Genomic DNA, 16,576 nt, shown 5'->3' with positions numbered 1-16,576 from the left:
TTATTCGCGTCGGTTGTGGCCGGAAGGACTATAGTGGGCCGCGGAGTAGAACGGGCCGGATTCATATAGTCACTCATGGTCCTTTCGGGCACAACCGGTGGCATTTCGCCTTCACCGTTTCCGGCCATTCTTTCTCGAGGAGGGGTTCTTACAGAAAAAGGAATTCTTTGGGGTGGCGGTGTCCTAGCTCGAACCCGACGAGGAGTTTTGGGTCGAGGAGGAGAAAAAGATCTATGAAGCCTTTTAGAAGTTGGGCTCCGAAAGGCTCCACGATGACCACCACGCATACACTTGAAAACCCTTTCTCGAGAAACAATGGACAACAAGATTAAAGTAAACAGACAAGAGGGGCTATGCCGCCACCTCCTAACAATAGCTTCGAGGGGCTATGCCGCCGCCTCAATAAGAAAAGCAATAAAAGAAAAGGTGATTTGTACTTACTCTAGCTTCGTTACACCTCACGTTTGAGAGGCTCAAGTTAGAGGTATCCACTAGATTAATTACAAATCACACAAAGTAAAAATTAACGAGATACTTACAATGGGTTGGCGAACCTCCAAAGATAAGCTATAAAAGAAAGCGCTCCCCGGCAACGGCGCCAAAAATGCTTGCGACCTTAATGTGTGTTGCAATAAGAATACCCCAAGCGTAGGGTTAGGTCGGTTGAAAGCATAATACCCGGAAGTCCGGGGTCGAATCCACAGGGAGCGCATCCATAACTTATTTTCAGAGATTAGCTCGCGTAGAGATTTAGCGTTAGGACCGCCAACCAAACTTCGGCGTTGAGACGGCCAACTGAACGATTTAGTTAACTTGCTACTTAACCTAACTACGGATTTTTAACTGGAGATTAACCTAAAGGCTAGGTTTAGGAATAATTAACACCCATAACGCAAGGATAAACTTGATTCTTCTCTTTTTAACCAAAGTGTTAAACATGTCTAGGGTTCTTTTGGTGCATTTAGACAAACACAAGGAGGGACATAGCTCCAAGTATCAAATGTGGCAAGAAGTTTAACCCTTGCCTACATTTGATCAAAGAGATTAACACCTCAAAGTTTTGATACTTAAAATTGACCCTAGCATATGCTTAAGCTATAAAAACGAAAATTACATGAGAAGAACAAGCAACACCCTTGGTTACGGGATGCTAACCATCCCACAACCTAACCTTACTACACTACTCACACATATCGTAAGAAGACATGAAATGAGCACGGGTAATGGTAAGGAGAAAACTAAACATTGATTAAATTCGAAATAAAGACAAGATCCTCGAAGAGAATGAGATTCCTTACACCTTTAATGAAGACTAAAAGCTTTGGAAGTAGACGGATCGTACTCAAAAATCCTCCTCAAAGCATAAATGAAGAGAGAGATGGGAGCTCCATTAATGGAGGTAGAGAGAGAGAGAGAGTGCCAAAGTAAAGATACCCTACTGAAATCAGGCTTGAAAGTATTTATAGCCCCTTAAAAAAAGAGTTACAAAAGTCCTAAATACCCCTAAGTTGTTGCTTGGTCGGGTACAAAAATCGGCAGAAAATCCCAGGTGCTACGGGTAGTACCATTTTTGGGCTACGGGTAGTAGTCTCGTTTTGCAATTTGACACAGCTTCTGATCACTGGCTACGGGTAGTACCATTTTTGGGCTACGGGTAGCGGCTGGACAGATTTCTGTCTCCTTTGGTTCTTTAGCCTTTCCATGCCCTTTGGGCTTCCGTTGTCCCGCACACCCTCCAAAGCTACTGTTCATCATTCTTGGGACTCGGCGATGGAGTGCCAAGTGGCCTCGGGTGTACGGATACCCTTGGAATTGATCCATGGCATCAAAACACGCCTTATTTCCACCTTAAACCTGCAAGGGCCAGAAACACCAACTCCGCGCAATATCATCTTAATAAAGTAAGTTAAGCACGTGTGTGTGACAAAAAATGAGAGAGATAAGCCCTATTATTTACATTATAGAGGGCTTATCAATGGGCTCCAATCACGCAAATGCAAACCAATGCGTCAATGCCCCACGTACTTACAACTTGTCACCCCCACGAACTTAGTTGTGGGACCATGTAAATGTACGGTGGTAAAGGGCTCTGGAACACCACGTGACGGTGTCCAAAGGCATCGAATAATTTTTCCCTAATATGAACACTTCTCAGTTCTCACATACAATATACCCCACATGTCCTCCTGTAAATCTTTCTTGTCTTTTCCAACATTCTTTCATTTGTATTCTATGCATCACGTCCATGCACCACACCACACACTATCAAAATGGCTGCGGCAGAGATGAGATCTTAAGAGGCAGATTTGCATAATTCTTGTTAGCTGAATTTTGTTGGTCACAACTTTTATTCCTCATTAGAAGGTCTAGCGTTCAAGTCTTGCCTTAGCCAAGCGGCCCAAGCCCCAAGATCTGCCTCCCATGCTACGATAGGGTATTCCAAAACAGAAAGGGCAACTAACAATTAAGAGCCGTTAATTGCCAGATGAGATCCGAGCTGTCGGATGCATAATCCGATGGCTCAAAGGTGCGCAGTATGGTGTTGTGCACACCATTGCACAGCACCATCTCCAATTCTTCAATTTTTGGGTAGGGGTTTATGTAATAAGAATTTGAGACTTCTATTAGAGACATCTCCAGGTTCTAAGTTAAAGAGCGGTAAAATAAGTAAATTTTTTTTTTCCACTTTTTACTATCTATCGAGATTGTTATCTTCAGGGGTATGTCATGGGTACATATGAAAGGAGAGAGTTAAGTAATTAGTCAGACCTACCCTTGTAAGAAAAGAAAAAGTAGTGGAAGTGTGAATTTGGTGAAGGTACTCCTATAACTTCCCTCTTGTTCTTTTTTCTCTCAAGAAATAAGGATGATTATATGCACCTTATTTATTCATATCTAGCGTACTTAAACGCGCATAAGTAACCCAAGCTAGGTCTGTTCGGCTTTTGAATATTCGTGTGTGAATAATTCAAATGATTAAAAATGTGACGTCTGAACGAGTTCTCTAAAGCCTATTAAACTTTAAACCAAATTTCAATAACAAAAAACAAAGGGAACAAGCTATACAAGTCACCCTCAAATGATCAACACGTAAAGCTTGACCACATTATATATATGTATACCTTCTTAAACGTATAAATGAATTTTTAAAAATTTACGACTCAACTTAACTCGTTTGCAGTTCTCTAATGCTTCCATCTCCCTTCCATTTACTAATGGAGATGAGCGGTCATTTTGCCCTAGTTGAAGAATTCTTCTAATAAATAAGTACAAAGTGTTTGTTATAATTAACCAAGAGTCTAATTAATTGCATTGACCTTATCGTTCACACAAAAGGAAGAGTGCTGCTATTGGTACCGACGGTACCGTAGGGAAAATGCACCGACGGCCACCGGACGCCTGTCTCCGGCCACCGGACGACCGATCCGAGCCGTCCAAAAATTTTAAAAAATAAAACAGAGTGGGCCTACGTGAGAATGAATGGCATCCGAGGTGTGTAAGGTACTTGATCCGAGCACCCATTTTTCGTGTATATACACAAAAAATGGGTGCTCGGATCAAGTACCCTACACACATCGGATGCCATTCATTCTCGCGCAAGGCCCACTCGGTTTTATTTTTTAAAATTTTTGGACGGCTCGGATCGGTCATCCGGTGGCCGGAGGTGCATTTTCCCTATGGTACCGTCGGTACCAATAGGATTTCTGCAAAAGTAAAGAGTTCAATGCCTTTGCACCCGAGTAGAAGATTATTCTTTGCATTTGTTTGCCCTATCTATTTCCTTTCCATTGCACTTTTTTCCCCATTTTCCTTATTCTTTTCTTAGCTTTTTTCAAAGGCGATGAGGAGGAGTGACTGTGAGGAGCCATTGGAGGGGTTGAGTTCTAAGGTCAGATCCAACTTTGGAAGTCAAACCCTTTAAAGTTGTGAGTCGCAGTGCCCCTTTTGAAGGGTTAGGGTCTGGAAAGACTAACATGCGTGACCCATTTAGACCAAAGTCATACCTTTGTAAAGAGAACCCAATGCTGCATTTTAGTCATTTGTTTCGATTTTCAATAAAAGACTAAGGCAAAAGCAAACTGAAAAATCCTAAACAAAAGTCTTTTCTACTTTCGAAAAAAAAACAAAAATCAAAGTCTTTCCTTTTCCTTTTGGCTCTTTGCCCTTTTTCTTTTTCTTCTCTTCTCTTTTTGGAACTTTTTTTTGGCAATAGCCCCCTGTTACTGTAATGTTCCAAAAAACAGTCCCCATCTCACAAATGCATAGTTGTAAGAACTGAGCTCTTGAGTTTCTTATTGTGCATGATATTTCGTAAATTGTAAAATAAAGTGGCCAGTAGTATTTTTCTAATTTTCCTGTATCCAACGCATATTCAAATTTCAATAAGTCTGAATAAAAAATGTATGCTATCGATAGGCTACAAACAAGATTCGACTGTTAAATTATATTCTTGAAGACAACTTAGATATCATGAAGATATGATAAATTTTATAGAAACGAAGGTTGATAGAGGAGGAGGGGATACCTATATTGTGCTTCCAAACATGATTCGTGGAATGTTTTTGTTCTTGTCAAGTTGCCATTGTCTGTTAGTATTTTCGCTGCTGGGAAATTAATGTAAACACTAAAAAGAGTACTTAGTTGTATTGGAAGGATAATTTGGGAGATCTTCAGTAAAAGGGTGATAGTTTAGGGGGTTTTAATATAATTTATGCTTATTCTTATCGTCTACGCTGCTCTCCACAACACTATACACGTGAACTGTAGAAAGACCCGGTCATTCTTTCTGCGTGTGTGCGTGAGAGAGAAAAAGACCTGCCCTTTAATCCTCTTAATTGTGATTAAAACTTGTGATTATAGTAAACTAAAAATAATTAAGCTTCATATCTTCACACAAACAAGCCAAGCCAAGCTTTATTGTGTTCGGGTAAAAAACGAGCCAAAGATTGGAGCTCCACCGTAAGCTAGCGGAGCCTTATTCATTTACTAAACAAGCATCTATAATGAGTCGAGTTTTTTTTTTTTGTAGACAAGCCGAGCTGAGCTATGAAGTGTTTAAACTTAGTTATTTTACTAAACGAGCTCAAAACTTGAAGTTGCAGCCGAGCCGAGCTGAGCTATGGAGTGTTTAAGCTCAACTATTTTACTAAACGAACTCAAAATTTGAGGTTAAATTTGGCTCAATTACTTAACGAGTCGAGCTTAAATTTGGCTCAATTACTTAACGAGTCGAGCTGAGCCTGCAGCGGCTTGGTTCCTATATCAGAAGAGCTCTATTTAAAACCCTCACGGTTGACCCTCTTCCTTCCCAGATTTCCACTCTTTCTTGTCTCTCTAGTTAACCAGAATCCTCTCCTCATCGATCCCTACAAAAGCCTCAAACAACTCTCTTCCATAAACCCAGCCATGGAACCTTTACGCTTACTTCAGTTCTGGCACATCCCCTCCGACAAGAACACCGCCGCCTGCGGAGATTCAGACAGCGATGCCACATCAAGTCCATCCGAAACAACCACCACCACCACCACCACAACCAACGACAAAGACCATCACTCCGTCGAAACCGACGACGAAGATTCCTTCTTCGACTTGGACTTCACAGTGCCCCTAAAAAAGAAACAAAAGGATTTCAACCCAAACGACAAGGTTTCGGCACGAAAAGCCCTGCCCAAGCCTCGGCTTCGGCTTCACGTGCTGTTGAAGAATGCAGAAGAATCGGAAAAGAAAACAGAGGCCTCCAAAGACGTTCCGATTTTCTCATTGCTCGACATAGGAAACAGTCCGGCAGGAAAATTCCAGAAACAGAGATCGGAAAACGCGACGAGGCGTTTTCCGAAGGTCGTGATCCAGAAGTACCTGAAGCTGATCAATCCTTTCTACTCCAGGGCTTCGAAAAAGGCGCACGCTCAGACGGTGAAATCGGCAAACGAGGTTTCGAAGAAAACGACTCCGTTTTCTTCTCCGAGGAAGCAAGTGGTGGAGAAACAGAGGATTCGTGTGGCGCGGGAGCATTTGGTTAAGAGCCATTCGGCGGCGGCGTCGAGGGTAAGATCGGTGCCGGCGAGGAGGGACGATTCGCTGCTGCTGCAGCATGATGGTATCCAGAGCGCCATTCTCCACTGCAAGAGGTCGTATAACTCCTCCGCAGGTACTTGCTCAATTTCAATTCATATTACTTAGTTTTGAGTTCGAAATTAGTGGTCTAGATTAAGATTGACTAAATCTTTTTTTCTTGTAAAATTTGTTGTTGTTTCAGAGTTTTCTGTGCTGTCGCGATCTGCTAGCGGTCCCGGTCCCTATCCCTCAGAAAAGGCCTCAGTACTTATTCCTAGCAGAAATTCCACGGAGGAGCTGAAGACAAGAACCAGCATATGACGCTCTGTTTCTCCTTATTACGAAAACAGAAAGGAAAAAGAAAAAGCGGGAAAATGTAGGTCTAGAATTACTGATTCTGTTTTACTACTTTGTTTTTTGAGAATTGTGAAGTAATTAACGTTTGCGAAGTGTTGTATTTGGGTTTGTTTTGTGGAAGAAAGAAAGAAAGAATAGGAGAGAGAGAGAGAGAAAGAGAGAGAGAGAGAGAGAGAGAGAGAGAGAGAGAGAGAGAGAGAGAGTTGGTTGTGGTGGTTTTGGTCTCAGTCTCAGTGAATACTGTTATAGTTAACATGTTTCATCATCAATGGTGGTTTTCTATAAAGCGACCAATGATATTGAAAATCGAGAAAGGCGTTTGAGAAGTGCAGTATAAGGACTATCTGCGTTCTGTTTATTTGGAAATTGGGATCATCATGGAATTCTGCTGTTTAACTGGAAATTTACTGTTCCTAATCACAAAGAATATGAATATTAATGGAAACTTCATAAAGATGTGGGCAATAGAAACTCCAACCATCCAATAATACTAGTGGCACACTTTAAAAAACACTCCCGTGCCATAGGAGTGTGATTAGGGAGTTATTTTTCAGTGCCGAGCGAGCGGGTATATCATACGTGGTATCCGTTCGGCGCATTCAGGCCGTCCGATATATTTTTCGGACGGCTCGGATTGACACTCTCTCTCTCCTCTCGCTCCAACACTTTCTCTTTTCAAATCTGAGCCGTTCAAACATGTAATGAACGACTCGGATGCGCAAGCGGGCATCACGTGGTACCCGCTCGGCATAGCACCATTGTAATAACTATAAGCCCCGGGGCTGGCTTTGGGTATATTCCAAGGTGAAATTATTTAATAGTCCTGGAGCAGTGAGCACTGCCATACTGTACTCCAGACCACTCCATTATCATACATTTTCGTGGGATCCACGACTAAGCGCAGGGACTCTAAATGAATGTCTGGTTTTGGAGTGATCTGAAGAACCACGTGGTGGTACTTCCGAACTATTGAATAGTTACTCTACAATAGTGAAGTGTTTGTGCACCTTGTTGTATGTCCATACATTTAAGCCCGATTTCAGATATAAATACATTTTTGTGTGGGGAAATTTTTGGGACCATTTTTCCGGAATACTGAACAATTTTACCAAGGGTTCTAATTTTGGCGCTTCATTTTTGTATACAGGCGCTACACTTTTAAATACAAAGTAGAGTGACAACCTACAAAAGTGGAGCGCGGAAATCAATTTCTTTTTACTAATTCTCCTCCCTTGCTTATTAATTAGATCTATGGAAATCAATTCTCGTCCAGCCTCTCAAGTATTTAGGACCTACTCAAAATTTACAAGTAAGCTTGAGACAGGGTTCTCTTTCTTCACCAAAAAACAAGGCTCGTTACAACTTGAAAGAGAGAGGTTTGAACTTTTCACAAGAAAACAAGGAACCTTTCAGGGCAAATAGGGACCTGCTTGACGAGTCTTGAATGAGGAGGAGCCAATATTTGCACAGGCGGCAAATCGGGTATCATCATCACCATAGCCAAGACGAGAGGTGCTAAAGCAAGTGCATTTGGGACGCCTTTGCCTCCCATCGCAGACATGGAGCCGCACTCTTATCTACAAAATGACTATATAAAACATTGACCATCGGTTATATTTTTCACACCATTGGATATATGCTTGATGATCTGATAAACAAAAACAACGGATATTTGTAACAAATTTTTTTTTGGGTAAGCTATTGTGCCCTATTCATTAGGTCTTACAAACACGCGGCTATTTGTGTCTAAAAAATATTACTATGTGCCGACAATGGACGGGCCGGAAAAATACACCAATTAATAAAGTTCTTTTACACACTACATAGGAGGAGCCATTTAGTTCAGGCCATGGGCTTCTTGGAGGAAATAAAGATGGTCCCGGTTATGACGATTGTGGAAGGAAAATTTGACCTCCGTGCCAAGAAATGGTGATGATAAAATTAAAATAGACCCATTTTTGTGTTCTATGAGTAAAAGTGTTTGTTAAAGATTTGTGTCATTTTAGTTTAGGGAAGGAATTGCATGCTTCAATATAGTAACTGAAGTGGAACTGAACAAATTTTTGCAAATCAAAGTGTTCTCTCATCCCCCGGCCTTATTTGACCAAAAAAACATTTTAAAAAGGCCGCTAGATCATATGATCCTAGGATGTTGTTACTGTTATTGGTATACATTCTTGTGAATGATACTCCAAGACAATCTAATCCCACGGGGCCCCAACTTCACTTACCCAAATTCGTAGATTCGACTTCCGTTTCTAAACATTTGTTCGATTTTCGTTAATCGTGATACAATTAGTTAGAAGGAGTAGAAGAGCTGAACTCCAACAAATTAGGAGTATTTACGTTGATAACAAGCACATCACGTACGTCATCACCCATAACATGAGAATTGATATTGTGAATCTGAACCGTTCAATTCTCTTTCATATTCCCTTTTATGGAACCCTTTTATGTAATTCAACATTTTCGGAAATAGGAGTAAAATACAAGGCCTGGCTTCTTCCAAGGAAGCCGCCTTTACCACTAGCTCCAGTCAATTCTTCTTTCCAAATTGGGTGGCCGAAAACATTAAGGCTTTGACTGGTCACATGATAGTACTACTTTAACCTCCCGTTATTCATGACATTTCCACACAAAGTGACCCCACCTTAATTCTACGCCGTAAGCCTTGGGGCAACCTTTAGGTCCCTAATTCATGACATTTTTTTTTATTACATAGGTGTCCTGATCAACTTACAAGCACTTCGACTAATTCTAAAGATCAATATATCCTACCATTCACTTGCGAGAGTTTTATTTAAAGTCATAGCAAAGCTCTATATGGGCTAGACTTAAAAGAATTGGTAGCACATGAGAAGTTTCGAACTTAAAATCTCACGAGGGACCAAATCCCTAAATCCCAAACTCTGACTATTAGGCCAACCCTGGGTTTTAATTCATGACATTTTAACTTACATATATATTGCACCATTGTTTTATTGACACATTAATACGTTATCTATTTGTCAAATTTTCACAAATAAAAGAGTAATGTTTGTAATTTACATGAATAATTAAGGACAAAAAAGAGAGTCAGAAAATCAATTATTTCGTTATGTTTGATTGGACAAAAGGGGAAATCCCTAATATGATGCCAAGAAATTGTCCATCCAACCCAAAAACCAATCCAACATCTCAAGTTATCAGTGGAGGGAAACTGAAATCCAAATTGAATTAACTGGTATGTATTTTACATCAAACAAATTAAAACAAGTAGATCGAACATCAAAACGAAAAAAGAAGCAACTGGTTTGGATCACTCTTAACTAACAGAAGCAAACCAAACAAGCAATTCATAACAAAGAATAGGCATACGAAGTTCTACAGTACAAACATATACTGCCGGCCACCATCTGAAACCACTCCCCACCCCCCTCCCAAAAAAAAATAAAAATACACATAATATCTCTCTCTGGAAAACTAAATTCCAAACACATGATATAAAACAGAATTAAGCATACAAGGATCGATCATTTGCACTTGATGTTCTCGAGCATTTTTGTGGTGGTGTTAAGATCCATAGTGCAATTCATGTTCACAGCCTTCTTCTTCTTGAAAATCAGCATCAGCTCCACCTTTCCGGTCAACTTCGCTTGGCTTGTCAGAGGCACCATCCCAGAACTAATATGATCACTTGCCACCTTTGTGTTTGAATTTCCAGCCACTGCAACGGTGAACTTCTTGGTTCTACGGAATTGGGCTTTTGATTTTGGAATCGCAGCTCTCCCAACCTCACTATCACCGTAGTAAAAGGTAACAGTTGTGCTGTTGTCATATTTGTAGGGTCCGAAATTGGTGTTCTTGATCCCAAACGTAACGTTGCCATTCAAGTTAAAGGAAGCGTCCGCCGTCGGAATTTCAAAGGTGCTGGAGGATCTGACCCGGAATTTGGGATTTCGGACCTTCATAACTGTCATGGAGAAAAGAGCTATGACTGCTGACTGAAAAATGATGAAGGCTATACCGTAGATGATCCACTTCTTGTACTTTTGGCGGCGGAGTTCTTTGGCTTGTGTGGCCGTGGCTTCTTCGTCGCTCCGGTTGTAGCCGTTGGTTGTTGGTGGGTGGTAGGCCTGCTGGTCCTTAGTTGCCATCTTGCCAAATTTAGAGAGAGAGAGAGAGAGAGAGAGAGAGAGATGTGTGTTTGGTTCTTTACTTGGGAGCTAGGGATTGAAGAAAGTATTGGTACTGGTGGTGGTGGTGAATTGAGGGTGTGGAATTGAGATATATTTATAATGTGGGAATTGGAGGCTCCAACATCCAGAAAATTGGAACGCCTAGTTTGAAAGTTTTGATTGGACAAGGACTGGAATTTATGAAGGAGGAGGACTTTTCCGTCATCAGATGGTTCCGAACGCGTGACGACCCGGGTTCATTTCTTGACTTTTGTGACGTTCGCTACTGGGGACTTGGGTCTGGCTGGATATTTTATTTTAACAACATGATGTCCGGATCAGATTGTTCGCACTTCAATTAATTTTAGGGCTCTAAGTTAATGAACGAGCATAACCCCTATGACTTCAATATTTGAGATAGTTGGCCTCCGTAAGATTCGAACATGCGACATCGTGGTCAATCACTTATTGTTTTATCATGCCAATTTTGTCAATTCATTGGGGTTGTGGCCGGGTACGTATCTTCTACGCCAGGCCCTGGTTTCTCCCTAAAATGGACAGACTTGGGCATGCTATTATAATTGAAGTCGTTCATCTTGTATAGCTTTCCAAGAAAATCATGTCTATGCAAACATTTAAGGTGATCAAACATCGAGAACAATATAATCGCATAATATTAAAATTATGGACGTACTAATCTCAAATTGAAATTTGTTTTCCATTTTATGGAGATACGTATAACCTTGATCATATTGTTAACAATGTCTGATTAATTTGATTTTAAACGAAGAATGATCGATCTTCTCGTCTAGTCCTGCGAGTTGTACGATTTCGATCACATGCATGGATTTGTGATGAATTCTTTTTAGGTGCACAACAGGACTTGTGTGACGGGGTAAACAATACCCACCCTAGGTATGCCCAAGTTGGTTTTGGTGGTCCAAGTAGTTAGATATCTGTATGAATTATTTTTGAACAGTATTAGATGCTTCTATTTGAAAAGATGACTTTGAGTGGTCAAATATGGATTATATCTATCATTTCCTTTTCTTTTCCCTCAACCAAATATATAGACCTCGCCCACATGGAAATTGCTTGCAGTTCGAGATTCAATCATGAATATTACCTACCGGGTGCTCCCAATATTTCTTGCCGGGGTGCAGTGCAGTGTGGGGCCAAAATTTTCATCCAGAGACAGTATTTCGTAAAAATGCATCCACACATTATAGACCTTTTGTGTTGCGAAAATAATATAGAAAGTTAGAAACCGACCGGAGGTATCGACGGTTATGGGAGCCCACTCTGGATTCCGCACGAGTGATCTTAATTGTTCAATCAAAAATTTATTACGAAGGTACCAATAGAGGAAAAAAAAGAAGAGAGGAGTGAAAAGTTGTTGCAACTGCCACACTGTGATATTAGTTTTTGTTTGTTTAATTTAAACCAAGTATGAATGGTTTAAGCAAATTAAACTACCGGTAAAACGGATGACTTGACCAATGCTGTAGAAACTAGAATTGATTCCGTTACTATGACTTGTCAATGACGCTTGACCTTTTCAGTCCTTTTGCTAAATTTAAATGCACATCTTTTCTTTTTCTTTTTTTTATAACTCAAGTGTCCTGACTAACTTACTTAGACTCTTGCACTTTGATTAATTTTAAGGGACCAGTACTGCATCTCTACGCTAAAGGATCCCCAACTCCAATTAGCAAGGGCCCCAATCAAATGCCGGATCAAGCAAAACCCTATATAAACTTGGTGATACAATCGGCAACGGACGGGCATCTCTCTCGTTTAGAATCGTGGGACCGGCTTGTATTTGTCACCGGGTTAGGCAAGACATGGCCCCATAAGAGTTTAATAGCAGTTGGTACAAGCGAAAATATAATTGACAAACCCGAACCAATCGGAAAAACCTACCGGAATTTTCAGTTTTTTGTCAGTCTGCACTGGACCCCGGTTGGTTTCGGTCCTGAAAGATGAAAAAATAAAATTTTTCGGTTCAGTCTCAGGTGCTTGAAAATTTAGCCGGACCAAACCGACATTAAAAAACGAATAAACCGAGGGGTCTTACACCTTTTTTTCTTAAAATTTTCACCCTAGGACCAATCTGGTGATGTACATGTATTGGTTTATGGTGCTGTAGTGCACCCCCGTGTAGGGCGCTTGTAGGGGGACCGACAGTCATTGATCTCATCAACTAACGGTTCAGATTAAAAACAAACTCTTTCAGGGAAGAGGAATAGTTTATTTTTAATCTGAACCGTTGAAAAGACTTTTAGACGACTGTAATGCTGCACTACACACAGCGCACTACAACATCTCCAAATCCGGTTTATGTTGGGCAAAAACTTGTTGCAGGCTTGCACCTGCTATTGGGTTTTTTTTCACCTTCCTGGCAATGGTTCTTTTAAAAATTTGTTGTTCACAATGTTGGGTTAGTTTTTGAAAAAACAAGTGGAATGTCCGAATGTGGGTCAAAAATTCTTCAAGAAATTCCTGGCCGGTCCCAAATTTTACATGGGTTCCATGCAAATCATTTTTTAAAGTGCTATCCCATCTAGACCCTTTTTAAAGATACTTTTACTATTTTGTCCCTATCACTTTTCATACCCCAAGAATTCACCTCTTAGAATTCACACCCCCAAGAATTCACACCCTCGAGAATTCACACCCCAAGAATTCACACCTCCCAGAATTCACACCTCCAAAAATTCTCACCTCTCAGAATTCACACCACTTTGTAAAATTCACACCTTTGCAGAATTTACACCCCCATATTTTTTTTGTAGAATTCACGCCCCACCTGTACTATTCATACCCCCAGAATTCACATCGCTTTCAAGAATTCACACTCATTTTCCGGAATTCACCCCTAAATGCAGAATTCGCAACTCATCTGTACAATTCACACCCACCTAATTACACAATTCACACCCCGTCTACAAAACTCACATCTCCAAATTAAGAATTCACAATTCAAAAAGACATAATTCACACCATCTCAAATAAAAAAAATTCCCAAATATCTCTCTCCCTTTCCATACACAAATACATACCCATATATTATTGAAAGAGGATGCGATCTTTACAAAATTCACACATATTTGTAGAATTCACGCATAATATAGAATTCACGCCCTCCAGAATTCACACCTAATTGAAGGATTCACACGTTTGAAAAATACAAAATTCAGACCGAAATGAAAAATTCACATCCCTAAGAATTGAAAGCTTTGAAAAAAAAAAAATTCACTCCCATGCGAAAATTGTACTTCCACCGCTTGATCCCCACACTTGTACGGCTCTCCACCTTGTCAGATTCCCGCAGATCATCAGAAAAAATATTTAGAACTACAAACGAACCTCGGCATCGAGGGGGTTCTTCTCATATTCGGCTTCGGCGATTTTATGAGTGTGCTCAAAGAACAGGATATGATCGAAGTCCATCCACACTTTTCACATCCCCAAATTAAGAATTCACACACAAAATTCACTCCTAAATTCTCTTTGCTTTCAGAGGTCAATAGAACTTGGCTAAGCTCTCACCTCTTCATCTTTGTCTAAGATTCATCTTTGTCTAAGATACGCAGGAAAAAAAAAAAAACCAACCATCTGCACAATTTACTCCATTCTTTAAGTCAATTGTAGGAAAGTAATTTTGTTTTAAATTTCTTACTTTTCTGGCGTGGCTCTGTACCATTGAACGATGTGCGATGACGGACGACGCGTGTTTTTTATCCGAACCGAACAGGAAGTCCAGATTCGTCCCCGCATCCACTAGCGGCGGCGAAGAAGAATCATCCAGAGGCTGGATCTGAATGGAGTTCAAGGCATCCACGAACCACCGCCGCTCCGACTTGGTCTCGCTTGTACCGAAACTCGTCACCAGAGTAGAGTTCACCAGAAAAAGGAACAAGCGCATCCTTGCCGACAGCTTGTTCGAAGCGCATCCTCGATCGCCGGCTTGGTGGAGCCACGGTGTCGATTGGAAGTTGCCGGCGAGCCTCGCGTCTCAAATCAGGACTCCCGCCTCCGTTAATCTGTTCGAGTGGAAGATCGTCATGCTTGGAAGCGTTCCGGCGCATTGTGTTCATGGGAGAGGCGAGGAAATTGGGGGTATTTTGGGTACCTTACTTAGAACAGGGCTTACATGGATAGGGTTTGACATTAGGTGGGGCTGGACGGGAACAGAAAGACAAAACGGGGCCGGCTTGGAAGAACCGCAAAATTCTTAAATTGGTGGGTTTGGCGACCCATAATCAAGTTTCTAAATTTGGCCCAACTAGGCCCATTTCGGGCAGACTGAATTCCCCGACCAGACAAACCCCATCCGATACCGGTCCCTTCTTAACTACGATCGGGGTCGGTCCTGAAAGTATTTACCCCGAATTGAATCAATCTTTGAAAGTTTTGCCCAGAACCGACCGAACCTGAACAGATTACACCCCTAGCAATCGGAAGGTTTCAAAGAAAAAGACTTGGGAGAGAACAACCTCCTAAGTTCTAGAATTTAATCACCAAGCCAATTCCTTCGGTTAATTTGCATGCACATAGCATGTTAGGCATTAAGTCAACCAATTGTACTTTCTCTTGAATACTTCTAAATTTTTTTGGTAAAAATCATAATTGTTCGCATTTTCGATTCTCTTTATCGAAACGAACCAATAATCCACAAAAGCTTGACACAAATCTAGCAAATGCCAAAAAAATATGAATAAAGACAAAACAAAAGGATAAGTTTCTTTTTTGGAAACTAGGCCTAATTTCATTTTCAGACGCGCATACAAAAAAAGAAAAAACTGATTTTCGAATTAAAGTATCTAATAGAAGTAAACAAAAAGAATACTAGTAAATCATAACAGTAACAGGGTAGTATCAAACAAGACAAGAAGTAATCTCCACTTTACAAAAGGAAAAAAGATCACGTCTTCAACAATCAATATCGATCCAAACAAATAATAAGAAACAGGGTTATAGTCGAGGTGCGTATAAACTAGCTTGGACATCTCTCACCGTCGAACCAAGAAAAAAGAAACATGGCTATATCACTTGCACACGACATTCTGGAGCATTTGTGTGTTTGTATTTATTTCCATAGTGCAATTCATGTTAACGGACTTCTTCTTTTTGAAAATGAGCATCAATTCCACCTTCCCGGTCAATGTCGATCGGCTGCTCAAAGGCACGATCCCAGAGCTTATATCAGTCGCCAATTGCGAATTCCCGGCTAGATTGGTTGAAGCAAGGTCCAGTCCAACAGTAAACTTCTTGGTTCTGCGGAATTGGGCTTTCGATTTGGGGATAATAGCACTTCCAACCTCTGTGTTGCCGTAGTAGAAGTAAACGGTGCTGTTGTCGTACTTGTAGGGTCCGAAATTGGCGTTCTTGATAGCAAGTACAATGTTGGTCCTCAAACTGAACAAAGGGTTCGTTGTCGATTGGATATCGAAGGTGTCAAACGTGGCGGACCTGACCAGGAACTTGGGACTCCGGACCTTCATTACTGTGAGGGTGAAGAGGGCTATGATTGCGGATTGAAAAATGATAAAGGCCAAACTGTACAACAACCATTTCTTGCGCTTTTCACGACGAAGCTCCTTGTCATGCATCTTGACGAGCGAATTGTTATGAATGTAGGACAAAGAGATATAGAGAGTGGACAGAGATTCGATTCTTGACTATGGGAAGGAAGAGGAGGAGGAGGTGGTGGTGGTGGTGATTTTAGGATGGTAAATGATGTTATTTATAAGGATAGGATAAGATGAAGGTTGGCTTAAATGTTGCAAAAAATAGAATGCCAAGTTTGATCTTGGACGGGGAATATAGAAAGGGGTAGGAGGACTTTTCCGTCGTTATAGCGTCGTCGGACGTTTCCCAACGCGTGACGGGGTTTTTAACAATTGTAATTTCGTGGTCGAGGTCACTCCCCTAGTGTTCGGGTATTCACGGAGGAGCCATGAATAAGTTATTCACAGAAGCGTGCCATCTCATTTGTCCCTCTC

General features: G+C 41.0%; 4 protein-coding genes across 4 annotated transcripts in view; 2 read left to right on the top strand and 2 right to left on the bottom strand.

Annotated features, from left to right (window-relative positions):
• Positions 1-10,574, top strand: part of LOC131301704 (uncharacterized) — a 39,534-nt gene extending 28,960 nt beyond the window's left edge. Inside the window, exon 16 of the mRNA XM_058328091.1 lies at positions 9,688-10,574. Within this exon, the coding sequence (XP_058184074.1) occupies positions 9,688-9,723 (36 nt within the window). The 3' untranslated portion in view covers positions 9,724-10,574. The remainder of the gene's footprint in view (positions 1-9,687) is intronic.
• LOC131301706 (membrane-associated kinase regulator 5-like) lies at positions 5,260-6,737 on the top strand. The gene is made up of 2 exons (XM_058328094.1): positions 5,260-6,148; positions 6,257-6,737. Exons 1-2 carry the CDS (start codon positions 5,407-5,409, stop codon positions 6,373-6,375), a joined length of 861 nt encoding a protein of 286 aa, XP_058184077.1. The 5' UTR covers positions 5,260-5,406; the 3' UTR covers positions 6,376-6,737.
• On the bottom strand, positions 9,688-10,547 carry LOC131301708 (uncharacterized). Its single transcript, XM_058328095.1, has one exon. The coding sequence runs from the start codon at positions 10,545-10,547 to the stop codon at positions 9,924-9,926; it is 624 nt and encodes a 207-aa protein (XP_058184078.1). The 3' UTR covers positions 9,688-9,923.
• Positions 10,575-15,619: 5,045 nt separating the features above from the next.
• On the bottom strand, positions 15,620-16,183 carry LOC131299900 (late embryogenesis abundant protein At1g64065-like). The gene has a single exon (XM_058325474.1). It carries the CDS (start codon positions 16,181-16,183, stop codon positions 15,620-15,622), a length of 564 nt encoding a protein of 187 aa, XP_058181457.1.
• Positions 16,184-16,576: the final 393 nt, after the last annotated feature.

Source organism: Rhododendron vialii, chromosome 9a (genome assembly GCF_030253575.1).
Source record: "Rhododendron vialii isolate Sample 1 chromosome 9a, ASM3025357v1".
NCBI classification, from domain to species: Eukaryota; Viridiplantae; Streptophyta; class Magnoliopsida; order Ericales; family Ericaceae; genus Rhododendron; species Rhododendron vialii.
The sequence above is the reverse complement of the archived record's forward strand: the minus strand, read 5'-3'. Positions and strand labels throughout refer to the sequence as shown.